The 20370-nt window shown below is 43.9% G+C and overlaps 3 protein-coding genes and 1 pseudogene across 4 annotated transcripts; 1 reads left to right on the top strand and 3 right to left on the bottom strand.

Annotated features, from left to right (window-relative positions):
• The first annotated feature begins 308 nt into the window (after window positions 1-308).
• On the top strand, window positions 309-1871 carry LOC136542696 (uncharacterized GPI-anchored protein At5g19250-like). The gene is made up of 2 exons (XM_066535239.1): window positions 309-511; window positions 1202-1871. Exons 1-2 carry the CDS (start codon window positions 439-441, stop codon window positions 1711-1713), a joined length of 585 nt encoding a protein of 194 aa, XP_066391336.1. The 5' UTR covers window positions 309-438; the 3' UTR covers window positions 1714-1871.
• Window positions 1872-1982: 111 nt separating this feature from the next.
• LOC136544620 (uncharacterized) lies at window positions 1983-6316 on the bottom strand (annotated as a pseudogene).
• A 2062-nt stretch (window positions 6317-8378) lies between these two features.
• On the bottom strand, window positions 8379-10015 carry LOC136542695 (peptide deformylase 1A, chloroplastic-like). The gene is made up of 4 exons (XM_066535238.1): window positions 9251-10015; window positions 9025-9114; window positions 8869-8936; window positions 8379-8714 (listed from the first exon to the last, which is right to left on the bottom strand). The coding sequence occupies exons 1-4, from the start codon at window positions 9620-9622 to the stop codon at window positions 8474-8476; spliced, it is 771 nt and encodes a 256-aa protein (XP_066391335.1). The 5' UTR covers window positions 9623-10015; the 3' UTR covers window positions 8379-8473.
• Window positions 10016-10212: 197 nt separating this feature from the next.
• LOC136542694 (uncharacterized) lies at window positions 10213-14886 on the bottom strand. 2 transcript variants are annotated; one of them, XM_066535235.1, is made up of 7 exons: window positions 14453-14886; window positions 12922-13121; window positions 12130-12756; window positions 11639-11789; window positions 11290-11439; window positions 10873-11039; window positions 10213-10690 (listed from the first exon to the last, which is right to left on the bottom strand). In XM_066535235.1, the coding sequence occupies exons 1-7, from the start codon at window positions 14757-14759 to the stop codon at window positions 10586-10588; spliced, it is 1707 nt and encodes a 568-aa protein (XP_066391332.1). In that variant the 5' UTR covers window positions 14760-14886; the 3' UTR covers window positions 10213-10585. The 2 variants fall into 2 exon arrangements, with proteins under 2 accessions (XP_066391332.1, XP_066391333.1); XM_066535236.1 differs by lacking the exon at window positions 11290-11439 and having other exon boundaries at window positions 14453-14884.
• Between the last annotated feature and the right edge of the window lie 5484 nt (window positions 14887-20370).

Below are 20370 nucleotides of genomic sequence, written 5' to 3'. Positions count from 1 at the left end.
TACAGTTGTTTGATCTGAAATTTTGTTAGCTTTCATGAAAATAACCCGGAAATATTTTCTGTATTAATTCCCCCCGTCTTACTGTTCTATACGAGTCCGGAAAGGAGACACTAAACGTAAGCACTGAATGAATCATTTAAATGTCCACAAAGCAGAACCGTAAAAGTGGCCTACAAAATCACTGCTTCGAAGTACCATTTATTCATCTACTCTGGATCAATTTATTGGCTTTGCAAAAAAAAAAAAAAAGGATCGCCTTTGGGACAGGCCGGAAGGATGCGTGAAGGGAATGGCGGTGGTTGGTGACAGCAACAGGCCTCCTTCCTCCTCGCGACGCTTCCGCCTATACCTGTCGCCTCTGCCTCCGTCTTCCTTCCACTAGTGGCAGGTCGAGCTGTTGCGGCAGGCAGGCAGGCAACGCCGTGGTGATCTGAGAGGATGGATTCCAGGGTCTCCCTCCTCTGCTCCCTCGTCCTCGCCTCCTCCCTCCTGCACTGCGCCAGATCCGACGGTAAGCTTCAGGCTTCTCCCCCCTCTGCCCCTGAGCCCCTCCCTTGTCGTGACGCTAGTCTCCGTTTCGGTCTCTCTGCTCGTGGTCGTGGATCTGGTGCGTTCTTTGCTTGGTTGCTTTAGTGCCAGCGATTCCATTCGTCCGTCCTCCCCTCTGCTGCAACCAGGCGAACGTAGTTTTGAGCCACGGTGATCTGGCAGTGTGCACGAGCTGTGACTTGGACGACTTGGTTAGTTGCTGAGAATTGTTTTAGCAGCCGCACGAGCTCAGGTTTCGTGGGTCTGTTTTATATAGGCTTGGCTTGAGCTGTCCGTAGCACATGTTTCATCGGTCACTCCCTGTTGCTACTAGTAGAGTTGGCGTCAAGCGCGATGCAGGCAAGTGGTGCAGTTTGAGTGACCGGCAATTTTAGTGTATTTACCTCAGATGTGGCTGACTGTCATTCCTCTTTAAAAACCATGTGTCAATTGAATGTTCATCAGGATGCATTCGGCTGGATGAATTATGGTTTTGCATATTATAATTGTCATGTCTTCTGAAGATGAATGACACGGGAAAAAAAAAACTACTTTGCACTGGCAACACTCTGATACATTCATTACACATGAAATTTAGCATTGTTCTGGTAGGAAATTGATGGAATGGAACTGTATCGATTCTGCATTGTTCTCTCATACTGAACCTTTTCAGGCAATGACGCTCAGCTTCTCAAGGGCATCAACAGCTACAGGTCCTCCCTCAAGGTCCCGGCGCTGACGGAGAACAAGAACGCGGCGTGCCTCGCCGAGCAGCTCGCGAAGCAGTTCAAGGGGCAGCAGTGCACCAACACCACGGGCGCCAACACCGTCATCGGCACCGAGCAGCAGTTCCCGGACTACCCAAAGTACCTGGACCACTGCCACCTCAATGCGTCGGTGACCGAGGACGGCCAGGTGATGCCGGCGTGTGTGCCGGGCCTTGTCCCCGCCGTCGTGCTCACCAACTACACCAAGTCGCAGTACAACCGGTTCCTGAATGACAGCCAGTTCTCCGGTGTCGGGATCGCTAATGAGGACGACTGGGTGGTGGTTGTCCTCAGCACCAGCACGGGCTCCGGTGACTACTCGCCGGCTCCGCCGGGCTCCAACTGGGCGGTTTCGGCTCAGCCCTTCAGCCAACTGGTTCTTTTGTTGATAGGATTTGTGATCTTGCTGATGAAGTGAGAGTTTGGTATGCATACACCACAGGGTGGAGCTTACATTTGTGTGGCTTATCCCGCTTATGTTTTAACATTCAGGCTACAACTGAACTTGGCAGGTCTCATTGACGTTGTTAAGCATTTTTCAGTTGAAAAGATCGGTTACGCTTGGACGACTGCAAAGTTAATACGGCACGTTTGCTTGTGGCAGAGCTAAGGTTGGCAAGATTGTGCGTGTTATTTTGCCTTTAGTTTGGGCGGGATTACCTGGGTTCGGGCGTCGCCGTCGAGACGAGGGATTGCTTGTGATGACAAAACTAAAATAATCTATTTTTCTAAAACCAATGATTATTTAACAAGATACACAGCTTAGAATCAAAAAATGAACGCGTATATATAAGTGAAATGTTTCATGAGGTACACGCCAAGAACATGTAGAATGTTTATTACAGCATCTTAGCTACCAAAAATTATTTGGGCTGAGGAGATTATGCCATCTGTAACCTGGGTGACTATGACACTTTGCTCGCTCTTATTCTTCGGGAACACATGACCCGTTGAAGAACATAATGGCCTGACCATGGCATCGCAGTCCTCGCATGGCTCCAAATCCTCTCTAAGAACCACCCTCTCTAAATTGGGTGCCCTCCCTAGTACAGCTCTGATAAATGCTATTTGTTGTTCTAGTGGTCTAAAGCCAACCACTTGGAGCTCCTTCAGTAGCAAGTTCTTCGCAGAGCTGTCCAACTTCAGTGCCCAGGAAGGGTTACTTCTTTCAGGGAAGGTAATCCGTCTCGCCTCATCATCCACTTCGCAAGCGTGTTCCCACACCTACATTTGCATGAGAAACTTTGTTATCCACTCTACAACTAGATTGGCCACAAGGAAATGTGTTTAAAAATTGCAAGAAAAAGCTCACATCAACATTAATTTAACGTTAGAAAATCACCTGAATATGTAATAGCTCGATGGACGGAGCCGCTTCAAGAAATGACATTGTTCATACAAGGTATAATCAACAAAGATACCGTGTATAGAAAGCTTCCGGAGCATCTTGAATGCAGTGCATAGTTGCTTTATTTCGGGGGTGCATCCAAAGCTGACAAGAAAAACAAACATAAGAATGAATCTTTTAACCAAATATTGAGATGGTGTATTATCATATCATAATGGTAAAAGTCTGGGAAATTAACCTCAGCTAAAATCAGGTCAATTTAACACACTAAGCTGCACTTATTTTGGGATGAAGTACAAAGAAGGCATAAAGAGTGCCACATCATCACGTTCTCTATGTTCCTAAATTCAGCTTGATGAACAAAAACTATCCAAAAGGAGGCTCAATATAGATCATACAATCTAGAACTCACTAGAACTATATTCGAAAAACCATAGTACAATTTAGAACAACCAATTTCTATGAACAAATAAACTAAATAGGCAATGTAACCAGTTCCAAAACAATTATTTTTTTCTACTTAGGTACAGTGCTCTAGATAAACGATTACCTTCAATCAATGATAATACCTAAATTTCTCGTTCGGAATTGCAAGAGAGTGAATGGAAGATTAATCCAGTTGTATATCAAAACAGGAGGGGATTTGCCACTTCCAAGAATAATGGTAAAGCAGAATGAACTAATAATTACCTTTTCTCCTTGGAAATCCAATGTGAGGGTATGTATGCCTGAGGTTCCACTTAGAAGCTCACTTAAATGAAACCCTTTATGATGATGTGTTGCACCACATAAGAGGTGTAGTTCCTTGAGGGATGGGACAAAACCAAATGACAAAGGGGAATGGTGAGATGTCCAAGTATCCCAATGAAGCATCTCCAGTTTCGGAAGACAGACAACCTCAAGTTTCTCAAAGCAACACGAATAGAACTCCAACACACTGACATTAGAGTTTGGTGCATCTATTTTCCATAGAGATCGATGACCAGCATCACAATGAAAGAAAGCTATATGCTTCAATTGCTTGCAGCAGTCAAATAAGACATGATGTATGTCCCATTTAGCAAAGCACACATTGTATAAAGAAAGCTTTGTGAGGCAAACAAGCACACTAGGGTAGGCAATAAAAAATCCATTCACATCCTGGGCCTTTTGTAGCATTTCCTCGTCAAGGCAGTCAGAAGGTTCCTTCTCATCCAGAATTACAAGATCAAGGCCTTTTAATATACCATTGTCAATTGCATTACTCAACAGGGAGTCAATTTCGCACGAGAAGCTGTTGAGCATGTAGATATTAAGATGCAGACTCGTAATAGCGGATTCATTTCGTGGTTTCGACAACAAACTCCTTGTTGCTTTGGTTATAGACGTCATCGCATGATCTATTTGACCCACCTCAATAGGATTTGGGCTTGGAATAGGTAGAAAATCCGTGACATCAATGCTGAGCTCAGGCAGCAACCAAGGCAAGTTTCTCCAACGAGTTGATAGTGCACTTGCCCTTGCAGTTGTAGTTATGTCAACTCTCAGCAAGATTGATACTAAAACATCGTCAGTCAACATGCTGAGCCTATCGTCCTCCCCGGATTGCTACAGACACGTATATTCATTTGCTTTAGCTCGTGCAGACAGAAACATGTCAAAATGGTAACGGCAAAGAGACTAAAACACGGGGAAAAAGACCATGGTAACCAATTGGACGTGAAATCTTATCTATGGAGAGTATGTGCAATGGGTCGACCTTAAAAAATACCTATCATCCACCGAGAACCTATTATATATTATAATGATTTTTTTTTTTTGTGTGTAGCTAGAGAATTGCTGATGCTCTAGTAGTTGTTTATGTAGCAGGCTAACTCCCAGCTTCTGCCAAATTGTTTGACAGTTTTGCATGCACTTGCTGCAATAAATCTCTAGCGTGATTCCTCAAAAAAATAAATCTCTAGCGTCATTCATGAATAACTTGGAAGATAAAAGTATTCCTCAAAATAGTGCTGTCTCAGTCACTAGGAATAGCATGAATGGAGTAACAATGCAATAGGCATGGACAGAAAAGAGCAGAGGAAGAAGGGTGAAGAATAAGACTTACAACACTGCGCCCGTTATTTCACACCATTGATAACCGGAATTATGTAGTAGTGGCCCCACCCGCTCGGCTCAGCCGTTACTCCATTAGCCTGTTTTCTTTGCTTATGTTGTTATGCGCCGTTTTGAGTCTTGTTGATTTTTCTATCTTTTTTCCTTCCTAACTTTTCAATCGATAAATTCTACATAGTATGTGTATTAGAATTGCTAATTGAGTAATATATATTGGGGTTGTCAATCGATATCTTATGTTGCTTTTTATAGAATTTTTTATGCTCAGCTATTGTGTTGTCAAATGTATTTTGTATACTATGGCTTAATTATAAGTACTTCCATTAATTTTGTTCACTACTTATGTACATATAGATTCAATTGACAAATGGCTCCCCCCCCCACCCCCCACACCCCACCCACCCCCATTTTACTTCGGGCTCCGCCACTGACCGGAATGGCTTGGCTTTTGCAGTTTCGACTAACTATGTCGACAACTGAGATGGAACCGTGTTGAGAAAAACTCAATAAGGTCATATATATATATATATATATATATATATATATATATATATATATATATATATATATATATATATATATATATATATAGAACTACTATCCTGTAGCTGGCTACAGAATAACTTATTCTGTAGCCACTTTGAGTTACGATAATTACTATGTTATTTTACGAGATTATAGTAACTCCTTACTAAGTGGTTTAATATAACGTTATGGTAAATATCCCCATGTGTTATAGTAACCCAACTATCGTAAATATGTATTTATATTATGGTAAATTAGTATATAAAATTATAGTAAATGGAGGTGGCTACAGAATAACTTATTTTGTAGCCGGCTACTGAATAGCCTCTCCCTATATATATATATATATATATATATATATATATATATATATATATATATATATATATAAAAGGGGGTGCATCAGCCCTCTAAACAGAAGAGAAGTCCTGCTCCGACTCGAACCGGGAGGCTCCGGTGTTCCAACAATCCCGAAATCGAGGCGAACCACCCAGAGATGTTGCTCTGCTTCCTTACGGCCTTACCGGCAGGGAAAGAAGAAATCGCCCGTCCAGTAGATAGAGTAAAGGGTAGGGGAAAGGGCAGAGACCCGGACGACCGCAAGAGAAACCGCCAGCGCCAGGTGAGGAGGCGCGGCGCCGGCCGGCGAGCGGAGACCGGAGGAGGGGCAGGGGTTGCGAGTGCCGACTGCCGAGTGGGGCGTGATGGCCTAGCCCATTCACAACCCAAACTAGCTCGAATGTTTACTACGTCCTAAAATCTCCTCAAACAAAAAAACTACGTCCTAAAAAAAAGATCGGCACTGCCAGCGTTTGAGCATCCGGATGGACGCTCGCGTCCGGACGAATGCGGTTGCAGTCGGTTTTGCCTCTGTTTCGTGCGTCCACGCGTGGGCTCGCGTTACTCGGACTTCGCTCGACCGCGCCTCCTTGCGCCGGCCCAGTGCTTCTCCTTGCGCCGGCGACGTCGTTAGGTGGGGCAGGCAGCGGAGCAGGAGCAAAGACACGAGCAGCAGGGCGAACGCGTGGAGCAACGGGGCGGGCACGCAGAGCATCGGCAGGAGGAGCGGGGCGGGCGGTGGAGTTGGAGGTGGACAGGTGATGATGAATCGACTGGATATTGTCACATGGCCCCACACCTCCGCATCCTTCCGATACTCGAGTAAAGGTCGGACGCTCGGATCAAAGAATTAAACGAAAAGGATATAAATTTTATGTTTGATACTAATTATTTCTTTTCAAGTTTGAAAAAATATCAACATTTACACCTCCAAATAAATTTACTAATATATATATATATATATATATATATATATATATATATATATATAGAACTACTATCCTATAGCTGGCTGCAGAATAACTTATTCTGTAGCCACTTTGAGTTACGATAATTACTATGTTAATTTACGAGATTTACAGTAACTCCTTACTAAGTGGTGGTTTACTATAACGTTATGGTAAATATCCCCATGTGTTATAGTAACCCAACTATCGTAAATATGTATTGACATTATGGTAAATTAGTATATAAAATTATAGTAAATGGAGGTGGCTACAGAATAACTTATTTTGTAGCCGGCTACTGAATAGCCTCTCCCTATATATATATATATATATATATATATATATATATATATATATATATATATATATATATATATATATATATATATATATATATATATAAGGGTAAAGTCCAATTTACAACCTTAAACTCTCGCCAAAGTACAGATTTCAACCTCGAACTCCAAAACCGGATAACTTTGGCCCTCAAACTTTTGAAACCGTTCAATTTTCATCCTTGGGCTGGTTTCTGGATGGTTTTTGTGTATAAACAGTAACTTTTGGTATTTTTCCAAGACTTTTTTAGAAATCCAACTTAAGAAACAAGGAAGGAGTACCTAGAGAGCTCTAAAAATCTTGATATTTTGTAGGTTGGTAGAGTGAATAGCAAGGATGATAATGGCATAGAACATGCTAAATTTTGTTAAGTAAAATTTGAATTATTGCATTTCAAAAATGGTCAAACTTATATATTCTATGAATTTTTAGGGGATTCAAATGACAATAAAAATCTCAAAAAATCATATTTGTGCATCATTTGAACTCTAGTTAATTTTGGTATCTTTGTTCAACACATGTTACATGGGCAAAAATTGAGTTGCTTTATAAATGTCAAATTTAAGCTAAATTTCAAATAATAACAATTTGTAAAGCAACTCAATTTTTGCCCATGTAACATGTGTTGAACAAAGATACCAAAATTAACTAGAGTTCAAATGATGCACAAATATGGATTTTTTTGAGATTTTTTATTGCCATTTGAATCCCCTAAAAATTCATAGAATATATAAGTTTGACCATTTTTGAAATGCAATAATTCAAACTTTACTTAACAAAATTTAGCATGTTCTATGCCATTATCATCCTTGTTATTCACTCTAGTCTACCAACCTACAAAATATCAAGATTTTTAGAGCTCTCTAGGTACCCCTTCCTTGCTTCTTAAGTTGGATTTCAAAAAAAGTTTTGAAAATATATCAAAAATTACTGTTCATACACCAAAACCATCCATAAACCAGCCCAAGGTTGAAAATTGAACGGTTTCAAGAGTTTGAGGGCCAAAGTTATCCAGTTTTGGAGTTCGAGGTTAAAATCCGGACTTTGGTGAGAGTTCAAGGTTGTAAATTGGACTTTACCTTATATATAATGGTACTTATTTAATATTACTATAGAAAAATGTTAGTATTTTTTCTATAGAGGTGGTTAAAGTTAAATTGTTCGATTCTTTGGAAAGTGAGAATTGTATTATTTTTTAGACAGGAGGGACTAGGTGAGATGCATGGTTGATGTTGTTAAATTCATCACAAAAATATGTTCACAACATGTAATTCTATTCATGAAAGGGTTCTTAGTTTTTTTTTTTTTGGGGGGGGGGGGGGGGGGGGGGGATCACTACTGATAGTGTCACCTTGTACATTGTGCAAATGCACAGTATCGGTTGGATCAGATGGTTAGGCAGCAATGATTCATATTTAAATATGAATTACTGTTGGTTGGATACCTAGATGTGAAGCAAAATGCAGTACTGTACAGGAAAAGTAAGTTTCTTGAGAGGGGGGGGGGGGGGGGGGGGGGGAGGGAGAGAGAGAGATATTACAAAGCAATCACATCTATTCGATGAGGAAAAAAATCGCAAGCTATCCACATTATCTTGCGCCTAGTTGAGGACATCCAATGGGAAGCGGCAAATCCAAGTTATCAACAATCCTGAATGTTCTTGGGACCATCTTGTCAATATACAGCGTGCCTTCAAGATGATCACACTCATGCTGGAGGATGCGTGCTTGCCATCCTGAAGCCTGTACCTTAATGGCGCTCCCATTTCGGTCCAGACCTGAAACCTCAACGTCTAGATGCCGCTCCACGACCGCCCTATATCCATCAACACTGGCATCCCGGGAAGACAAGTATGAGATCATACACAATACAATCTAGCACAATGCAATGCAGCTTCTGTATTCACAGAATAAAAGTATCATAATATATAAACTACCAGAGACAACTGTTAATATTGCACAAAGGAGCATTCTACTATGTGTACCTGAGACATCCCTCAAAGAACAGCGCAGTTCTTTTACTTGTGTTCTTAATCTTGGGATTGATAATGACCTGGGTTCAAGGAAAAGCACAGGGCATGAGAAAGTTCCAAATGTTCTATGGGCGCCGAATGCAACACAATGTGGCAAAATGTACCGACAAGAAGATCAAAAGGACGGCGATCTTGTGCTTCGATGTCCTTCTTGGGTGCATAGCTGATGTACTCTTGCGTATCCTCGAGAACAATAATCTGTAATTCGGTGATTAATTCTCAGAAACATCAGCACATTTGTAACAGGACAGCATCTTTGGCGACTAATTGGGTGCCCTTGATGATTGAACACCAGCAATCGAACTCCCAAGGCGAAGCGAAGAATCAGCCATACCCTGAGCGGGACGCCGATCTGCGGGGCGGCGAGGCCGACGCCTGGGGCCTTGCGCATGACGTCGACCATCCGGTCGATGACGCCCTGGACCTTCTCGGACCGCACGTCCCCCGGCGCCACCTCCTGCGAGGGCTCGTGCAGGACGGGGTCGCCGGCCTTCACGGTCCCCGGCGTCACCGCCATCGCCGTGGACGCGCCGCCGCCCTTGCCGCCCAGCAGCCCGGATAGCCAGTCCCCGCCGGCGTTCGCCCTCACGCTTCTCCACCGCCTACCGCCGACGGCATTAGCGGCGACTGCGGAACCAGTGAGCGGCGCGGCGGGGGCGAGGAGGAAGGTGGCGGCGGCTGAGAGAGGACGGAGGAGCGCAACCATCTTCTGGACCGCTGGATGGAGTGGGTCACTGGGTGGAGTTGGTGACTGTGACGTGGCAAGTGGGCTGGGCTTTTAAATATACTGGGGTTGAGGCCCAACTATATTCTGTCCATGGCCCAACTATATTGTTGCCCCTTCCCTAAAAAAAACTATATTGTTGCCCGTGAGCACGCCGATGGAGCTGGACTGCTGGAGGCGTCGCTGAGGATGAGGAGCGGCAACAGCTGAGAGACCCTCTGCAGTCAATTCATCGTTACCTTTGTCACTTACAGGTGGACCCGATGCTCATCAGACCTACCTGCCAGTGACAAATGCACCGTGCACCACCAACAAACCATGGGCCCTCAGCTTCCTCTTCCATGTGTAGTTGGATGCAGTCGGATTCACATCGATCTATATATTGGAGTGGATTGAAGTGGAACTTAAGACTAAATTCTACCCCAATCCATCCCAACATGTGGATGTGGATTGAGGCAACATCCAAAAAGGCCTCAAAGTTGACACCTCACGGAAGAAAGGCAAGCATGGTACTCCAACAGATATTTCACAAATTCTGGTCGAAGCAACAGCCTCACATGTTTATATGCAAGTAAGATACATACAATAAATATATATGTGTCGAGCGACATCATGCGTTGTACATTACATTCCCCACAGAGGGAGGAGAAAACCCCAACTGAAAAAACTACAGTCTGTTTATGCACATCAGCATACACCTCCTGTGATCTAACAGCCCCACGAGTGCTCCAAAAACCTGACAAAAACTAGATCCAACGAAGCACACAGGGTCTGTCAAAAATCCGGAGGAAAAAAACACTTCCACATTGCAAAGTATCGCCTGTACAAACTTCAGCGTGGGCCAAACGACGGTAGGAAAGTAAAGATCATATACTGGTGTAACACCAGTGAAAAACAATATAGTGAACGTAAATGTGCCAGATTTTCATTTGCCAAACTGTCCCTTCAGATCCTTCTTTTGGTGAGGATGATCTTAGGGTTTGGGAGATGAAGGTGGCTGCTGTCAACTGCTGTGTCCATTTCTTTAGACAAACTTGGATGAGGCTGTACCTGAGAGATCGAGTTCCAAATAATATCAGAAGCTTAAAAAGTTAAAACACAAATTATAATGAAAAGGGCAATCTGTAGCTAAACCCAAAACCTAGAAGGGAATAGCTAAAACTTTTTGAACTTCTCCTAAAGGAATCAATTAAGCCCATATTAAACACGAGGAAGCTATCAGTGCATCTAACCTCATAGCTGCGGAGGAGACTGGCAATCAACATCGATATTGCAAGAACCACAAACTTCTGCCCAACACATTCTCGACTCCCAGAACCAAATGGAAGAAATGATTCAGTCTTGGCACACTCGCTGAAAATATTTATCCTATTTGATCCTTTAGGTGCTCCTAATATTTCTGCAGTATATTAAGGAAACGATGCAAGAGATTAATCACCAAGAATCTTGCAAAAAGGGGGAAAATGGTAAAAGCCTAACAAATTTGTGACTAATCTATATGCAGACTGACAATAATGAAGTGATGGATAAAATCTTCAAAATGCTGTTACAAACGGCCTGCTTATACATTCAATAATACTTTTTCATGTCATAAATGAAATATCTCCCAACACAGAAAAGTGTAAAAAGAAGAGGGAGTGAGAGAAGACCTCCAATATCAACGTCCTTTTTAAGGAACCGATGAGGATTGAACTGGTCAGCATCATCACCCCAAACAGAAGCATCCATTTGCACGAGATGCAAAGGAACTACTAATATTGATCGAGCTGGCACAGTGATACCCGAGCCAAACCTCAAATCTGGACTCAAGGAAAATGAAATCCAAAGTGAGTCAGAATGGAAAACATGTGGTAATCAAAACTGGCCTACAGGTGACTTATGAGCTTCTCTTGTGGCTAGATGTACAGACCAATCAGTATCAAACTTCAAAACATGATGATCTCGACACAAAAAAAAAAGGATTGGCAAAGGCATTCAAAAGGTCTATAACATGCGTACCATGTTTCAAAGAACATCGCTGCAGAAGAGGTCCAGCAGGCAAAAGGCGAGCAGATTCACATAAAGTAGCAAGTAGGACTTGCATCCTAAGCAGATCGTCGACCTCCAGTTTAGATGATTCATTACAGACTGAAACAATCTCTGCGTGTAGCTGAAAATAGAAGTACCATGAGTGGAGAGGTGTAACTCACACATAAAATATGGGTGGATAATTGTGGTCCATCCCTTCTAATATATATAATGATTGAAGGGCCTTCTAGATTGTCCACACTATTGTAAGATGAGTGAAGTTACATTTTAGAAACCTTTCTACGCAGTCAATGCAACACAAAATGAGATTCTTTCTTATTTAAATAATTAACATGTAAAAAATCCATGAGAGCTGTATTCATTTGAATAAGAAAACACCAACAACCATTCATTAATGTTAATATCATAAGCGAGCAACTTAAATAGTTTGCAACAGAGAAAATAAAGGAGCCAATACATACCTGATCTTGCAATTCTGGGAACAAGACAAGCCTTGTCAAAATGTTACCAATCAAGTTAGCAGAAGCGGAAATACCATGCAACATCAAACCCATGATGTTTCCAAATATTTCCTCTTCTGAATTAAGTGGTCCTCCAGCAGCCCCATGGAGACAATGACTTGCCATTATGTTGTCTAAAACATGTGTATTTGGATTTGTCCCTTCACTTTTCAGACAAGATCTCTGATCAAAATGATTAAGTGAACTGTTTTGTCTTGATTTTCTGATGATGCTCTCTGTTAATATCTTCAGCTTAGCACATAGGGTCCGATACCTCCTATAACTAGGCCTCCAGAACGGTGGAATTGCATAAGAAGCCCAGAAGCAACCATCCTTTGCGACTAGCATAAGAAGTTCCTCATAAGCAGCAGCGTCAGACCAATCGAAGAAGGCATCACCCAAAAGAGTTGCACCAATGATATTGAATGCCATGTGCTGGGAGAACGATCTAGTGTCCATAAAATCCTTGTAGATAATAGTGTTGACTCTATTCAGGACAGCATCGATAATTTTGAATGAGCTTTGACCAGCACCAACTGTAAGTTTTTCATTCAAAAATATTTTGAGAGAATCTCTTGTACTTTTGACCTAAAGATGCAGAACAAAAGGATTACAAGAAGTAATAAAAAGGTCAAAAGTAATTGAGCATGCCCTCTGCCGATAAACAAGTGATAATGCATCAATACAGACTAGAAATAGGATAAATGTAATACTGTAGAGCCCACATGGATTTTGTTGCATGGAGGCGCATACCTTTTGGAATAAGGACACAAATAAGCCAAGTTTTCCACAAGCTAAATTATATGTCCTCCCAGTCAATGGTAACTTGTCTTCAGCCTTTGTTAGCACCTCCTTAACTAGAGTAGGATCTATAACTGATACAAGTAGCTGAGAGGGTCCTACCCACAGGCGAACAACTGGGCCATATCTCCCATGCAATTTTGACAGAAAACCTGCAAAATGAAATAGTTCAGAGGGGAAAGGACATCAGAATCGTTCAATGTGCTGTATACTGTTAAAGAACGACTCATCGTTGCCATAATAAGGCTCAAATGTCAAACAATTGTTTCCATCATTAGTAAAGACTCATAAAGTAGTAGATTGTTAGTTCACGATAGTAAATCTGCTAGCAATACAGAATATTTGATGGAACAAAGTAAGTTGAAGCTTTAATCGCATGGATTCTAAAGTGCTCAAGTGGGCCATCCTATGCCCATGCTCAAGAACAGCACTAACAATGCTGGATCACATGGGACCGAATATTATTCATCAACAAAATAATGCAGCAACCTATGTCTACCCATTTATGGCTGGTAGTATTTAAAACATGGCACCCTCAATGTTACGTCTACTTGCCTAGTAAGTTTTACACACACAAAAATGCACATTCCCAGGAAAACTAGCATATAAGTCCATATAACTTATAAGACATACAGTTTACAGAAATAAAATCCAACAGTGATGAGGAAGATTTGTCAATAATAAGAATTTGAAAAGTAACTTGATTTCCTCTTCTGCTTTTTTCCCACCAAAAAGAGCAGGATGAGGATGCATACTACAACTAGATCATGTCAAGAACAGAAAACCTAATTCACACTATGACCCTAAAGTATAAAATTGTATCAAAGATATAAATATTCTGATCAAAATTCAAACGGCAAGACAAGGTCAATCACAGATCATCAGCAAACCTGCAGAAATAAATCGCTATTTAAGGTAACTGTGATGACCAGTGCAGTTGCTGCGTGGACAAAGCATCAAAGCTCAGTGAAGCAATTTTGCGAAGTATTGAGCCAATTGTACAAATCACATTTGATATTACCAGTAGCAGCCAAACAAAAAAAAAAGAACATGGATCGCTAGCGCATAGGCCCCCACCTCAAATGGTCTAATCCCACCTAGTCAACTCCCACCCAGATCACACTATACTAAAGCGAAATTCCACATCAATCAATCCAAGCAATACGAAATCCCCAACAGATCAGGGTTAAAGTAGCTAGCTAGTGCCCAACATCTCAAGTAGGAAGGAGCTACAGAAATCTAGAATCGAATGTCTCCAATCTCCATCCAGTCACATCCAGTACCCAATCGAACAGTACCCAAATGGCACATAGGCGCCGAGCAACTGAAACATATTGTACGGAAATTTTTTACAAGTGCAGAGGTCGCACCCGCGCCAAATCCCAATCCCATACCAACCACCAAGCTAACTGAACCCAACCAACTGAACCGAATCCTGTTAAAATGAACAAGGAGTAAGGCGGAGAGAGGAACGGCCACCAACCGGTGATGTCTCCGCCGTCGCGCAAGACGGCGGCGAGTCCGGGGTCGGCGAGGAGCGCGCGGGGCCCCGGGATGCGGGAGCCAAGCGCCCAGAGGCGGAGCAGCGCGGCGACGCGGAGGAGCAGGACCCAAGTGACGGCGAGGAGGCCCGCCCACAGCAGCGCGTTGGTCCCGCGCCGCGCGTAGTCCCGGAGGAAGGCGCGGCCGCCGCCGACGCAGGCCGGCCAGGCGGCGGGGCCGGCGGTGATGAGCGCGCCCAGCAGGGTGAACGGCACGCCCGTGGCGTCGCAGGAGGAGGAGGAAGCCATGGCCTCGAGGGAGGCGAGGGGGAGGGGTGGGAAGTGCAGCTGCCAAGCTTGCGGAGCTGCGAGGAAGGCAGCGAGAGGAGCTCGAGCTCTCCCGGGAAGAAGAGAAGAAACGGGAGGACGACTGGACATTCGCCTACGGCTCCTCTATCTAGAAAAAGATCTACGCTATTCGGTCATTTGGCTGGTTCGTTTCTGGGCTGGTTTAGCTAGCTGGTGCTGATTTGTTGTATGAGAAAAATACTGTTGGCTGACTAGTTTAGACTGACTGAAACCAACAAACGAACAGGCTGATTGTCTTCTGTTTTGGTCCTCCTATACTCGAGGAATTCATAAGTACTCCTTTCGTCAAAAAAAAAAGTAATCCTAGGTTTCAAATCTTGTCTCAAAAAGAATGTAAATGTAGACTTCAAATCAACTTCTCTATTAGGATCCAGCTATTAAAAATACCACTACATGTCTAAAAACTATTATATTCTATTCATCCATAAGAAGAATATTATGGAATGTAACCATTATTTTTTAGTTTCTAGAATGATGGAGTATGGGTAAATGTGTAATTTGATATCTACATTAATCTTATCTCGAAAAGTGATATTTATATTCTTTCTGAGACGGAGGTAGTAGGTCCTTGACAAAAGTTTTTGGCAGAAAATGGTGTGTGAGGACAAGTGTTCTAAAGAAAGACATTAGCTTGTCTTTCCATAAAATAAATCAGAGATTAAACTATGGTGCTAACAATGTTCGTCTCAACTAAGTCTTCTTTGAAATATGGTGAAAAAAACTGGACATGCCAAGGTGAGACAATCTTCGAACATTGTTATAAGAATAAGACTTTCTCACATAGATCGATAAAATCTATGAACCTATATCTCATCGTACACAACGATACCATAGTTCATGTGAAAACAATCATGGTCTGAGTCTCTGAGATGGGCTCTAGACTTGTGATTTGGCGTGGAATAGATGAGAGAATTTACATGAGAGCTGCTAGAGCCACCTAACAAACTCAGGTAAAGACTCATTCGCAAATTCTTTCATGAATATTGTGTTTCTCCTGTAAATAAAATAAGTTAATTTTGATAAATTCTTATATGATTCTTATGAAATCCCTTTGTTCTAATCCTAAATTAGGAAAATTCTCTTCGGCTGAACAAGTCAGGCCATGATACAAACTCTGAACATCACGGAGAGCAGCAGAAACCACTGCGCTTTTTTCCCTCTCGCGAAAACGACAGGCACCGCACTACAAGCACAGGCCGATGTACGCTGTCAGTCAGATCAGATCAGGAAACGTATCCACGCGAAGTGCCCGGAGATCGGAGTGGCTTCAGGCTGTCCAATCGCTTGGCGCGGCGAAAAGAACACGGATCGTGCTGCGCCTCAGCGGCTGGTGTCACCGATTTTTGAAGCATTTTCGTGTGGTCGCCTACCTGTGCCTCGCACTCACAGTTCTGCCTTGTGACCCTCGCCTGCCGTTTCTTTATGGCTTTTTGCGTTGACTTCGCGGCGGGATGAGTGGCAGTTGCCCGCATCCGCCAACCCAACCTCCAGCGCAGGTCAACTGCTGGGACGCGGGCCCGTGTCTCGAGCTCTGGCTCCTCGCATTGGCGATTTGGCGTGGCGGCAAAGGCAGCGCCGGTTCCCTTTCGGCGAGATGAGCCCGTTTAAAATGGTTTTGACTTTGGCCTTGTTTGGTGCGCGAAAAATTTTGAAAAATGGTACTGTAACGTTTTCGTTGTTATTTGGTAATTAATGTCTAATCATAGTCTAATTAGGCTTAAAAGATTCGTCTCGTGAATTTCGTCTAAACCGTGTAATTAATTTTATTTTTTATTTATATTTAATGCTTTATACATGCGTCCAAAGATTCGATGTGACAGAAAATTTTGAAAAATTTTGTAAAATAAAGTGCAACTAAACAGCAACTTTGTGGAGCGCTGGGGCAGCGACCTTGGTGCGTGGGTGCGCACTGCGCAGGATTGTGTTGCACTGATTCCGAGGTTGATACGCTCAGCTCTTGCGCGTGATGCTGCGATGCGGCGGACCTGGCCGTGGGATGCAATCCTACGCTTGTTTAGATCGCTGCTAGGAATGTAGTACTTTCGTTTATATTTGATAATTATTGTTTAATTATGGTCTAACTAGGTTTAAAAGATTTGTCTCGTAATTTATAATTAAACTGTGTAATTAGTTATTTTTTTATCTACATTTAATACTCCATGCATGTGTCCAAAGATTTGATGTGATGGAGAGAGAGTGAAAAAACTTGGAATCTAAACAAGGCCCTATGTCACTTTTTTCACATGGGAGTACAAAGAAGGCCTTGTTCGGATCACCTCCAAATTTCAAGTTTTTTCACTCTCTCTCCATCACATCAATTTTTGGACGCATGCATGGAGCATTAAATATAGGTAAAAAATAACTAATTACACAATTTGGTTGTAAATCACGAGACGAATCTTTTGAGCCTAGTTAGTCCATGATCGGACAAAGTTTGTCAAATACAAACGAAACGTGCTACAGTGTCCAGATTGCAAAAATTTGCAATATAAACAAGGCCGAAGTTAAACATACTTAGCTTTAAATATATTTAAGAGATTACTAATACTTATGATGGGTAATAAGTATTATTAAATTCATTGAGTGTATTTTATAATACTCCCTCCGTTCCAAATTATAAGCCGCTTTGACTTTTTGGTTCATCCATTTTGCTATATATCTAAATATATAATTATATATCTAGATGCATAGTAAAATGGATGTACCAAAAAAATCAAAGCGACTTATAATTTGGAACGGATGGAGTACATTTAGCTGGAGATACAAATGTTACTAATATTAGCTATCTCCTCTGAAAGAATCAATTTCTGGAACAAAAATTTTAGAGCTAGAAATCTTACTACGTTGTTCCGAAATACGCATAATAAATGATGTTTAGGCCTTGGAGATGTTACACTGTTTCTTATCCTACAAACTTAAAAATCATATCTCATATATGACATATGGACCTCAGAGCACTGAAGAGTGGAGAGTGAAGAGAGAGATCCTTGCTAGAGGCCTGTGTCTCCGTGTCCATGTTCATGGTGTCCTGGTGAGTTGGTGACTGGTGAGAGAGATAGCACCGAAGATAAGCTCCTTACGTCACAGTATACGACAGGACGATTTGCCATTATCAAAAGGAAAAAACACACACAACATTGGCAGCTTCTCTTGCCTTCTCTTCACTCCGGTTTGGACTTTGGATACGGTATAGAATTAGCATGATGACGGTGTATGTTAGGTCATCAGTTGTGTCGGGTTCATAAACCCAGGTCCCTCGGGGACCGGCTTCCACGCCAGAGCTCGGCCCAAGAAAACGGCCTTTCTTTCTTCTACACCGGCCCAAAAGTCTAAAACCAACAGACCGGATCACTCGCTTCAGGCCCAGGCCGCCTTCGGCCCATCTCTCCGACCGGAGCACTAGCTCAGGCTCAGGCCAGCTCCGAACGGCCTCTCCTATCGGAGCGCTAGCGTTAGGCCCCGGCTGCCTCCACACGGCCTCCACTCGGAAAGCCTGATCCGAGGACCGCCTCCGACTCCGACCCTGTGTCTCTGACCGGGATTCATAGAAAAACACCACCATCACTATTCTTCGACTGGCGCGTCAGAACCGACTGGGGACCATCCGACCGGGGACGCCCGCTCGGAAAGAACTAGAAGGCGTGCGGAGAAAGGCAAGGCATGGCTCACAAGTCAACACCACTGTACCAGGGACCATACCCTGCACGAAGCAGTGCTCTGTAGCCACCCTGACACAAAGTATTATAGGGGCCGCTAGAAACTCTCATATGGTAAGCCCCCCCACGTGTCTCTAGACATCGATCGCAGTATGGGCTTCATGATCTGCCATATCGAGTGAAAATAGCGTGGCTCCTCACATGCCACCAGGCATCCAAAAGTATTTGTAGGTACCGGCGTCCATCCTTTCTGAAGAAGATATCTCGACCCCCGTGCACATCTGACATCCTACAGCAACATCGACAGTATTGGGAGGCTTCAACCATTATCCAGTTTTCATCACCGTAGGTAGCAAGACTTAGAAATATCTGTACTCTCACCTGTAAAGCCATCCCCTTCATCTATAAAAGGGGATGCGCTCCCTCCCTCGAAGGAGGATCGATTTCTTCAAGCCCAGACTCACTAGATCGACATCAACGCTCCCAACCACAGGACTGCCAAGTTCCGACCACGACCCTTCCGGTCGGAGCCGACCGAACCTCTTGTACACCCTCTTCTTCCTCCTTCTTGTTTGTACCCCCACTACAGACTTTGAGCACCTGGGCTCAGGAATAAAGTCGCCGCCCGACCCCGACTAGACGTAGGGCACGTTGTCTGAACCAGTATAAATCCTGTGTCATTGAGTGCTAGGCCACCTCCGATCACAACGTACAATAAAACTATAAATATTTACTAGTTGGTCACTTTCTGCACCGACAGTTGGCGCCGTCCGTGGGGAAGATGTTGTATGTTCAACACCTTTTGGTCATCGGATGGCCCATTTTTCCGCCACTCCTGCCATGGTGGGCTCCGACGATACGATTCGTTTTGGCTCACTGGAGTTCCCCACAGTCTCGCCCACCGGGATGCGGGTTCCACCCGTCTTCGAGCCATTCTAGGCCTTCCGCTTTGGGAGCCTAGACTTCATCGCCGACCAGCTCGGCGTACTCCACCTCCACGAGGAGGCTCGCGACCCGGCACCTATTGGAGGAACGTCCTCCATCGACTCTGGGACGCGCGACTTTGACGGCGCGGCATCTGCGCTTCATTCCGAGCAAACTCTCTGCTCAAACCCCACTGTAAGTAATATGCGTGCTACTCACTCTTTATTTGCTATCTCTCACTAGTCACCCAGAGGAAATGTACCGCCCACACCACAAACGCCATACGATCAGTTCCCCTATGGCCTTGCGTCCTCTGCGGATGTCTACGTTCAGGGGCTCCAAAGGATGCTGGCACCGTCCCCCCTCATGTCCGAGTTCTTGGGAGTAGTGGGCTTCGTTCCTGCCATTCCTCACAAACTTCCGGATGATGATGGCGAGAGCGACGGTTCAAGCATTAGTGATGTGGCACCCCACCACTGTTCGTCCCAGGAGTGCGCTATGGTTGACGCTCCGTGACAACCGCCGGTGGTTGCGAAGTCTGTGCAGACTCGCACCCCTCTAGACCCACGTGTGGGAGCCCTCACATCTGTGCAAGCACACGCTGAGGAATTACAACAACGATGGTAGAATCAGCCACCGTCTGCACTGGCGCCGTCGGTACAGCACGTTGCGCCCCACATGCCTGGCCTGGTGGGTGGCACCTGGGGTCGCGCTCGTCAGGTTCAGCACGACATCATGAGTGAAGGGAACGATGTCCCACAATTCACCCGGGTCGGCTAGAATATCGCTGCTGCAGCAATGCTTCTCTGCGGTGTTCCCGAGCCCATCGACCCTTAGGAGCGGGCAGTCTACTAGAACCTCCGGGTTCTAGTAGAGGCCGCCACCGTCCAACAGGCGGAAAGCTCTGCATCGTGACTCCGACCCTCGCCCTCTCTTCCCATCGAGGGGACAGGGACACACCAGTCGAATCG

The sequence above is a fragment of the Miscanthus floridulus genome, chromosome 3 (assembly GCF_019320115.1).
Source record: "Miscanthus floridulus cultivar M001 chromosome 3, ASM1932011v1, whole genome shotgun sequence".
In the NCBI taxonomy this organism is placed as follows: domain Eukaryota; kingdom Viridiplantae; phylum Streptophyta; class Magnoliopsida; order Poales; family Poaceae; genus Miscanthus; species Miscanthus floridulus.
This window is presented reverse-complemented; position numbering and strand designations above follow the sequence as displayed.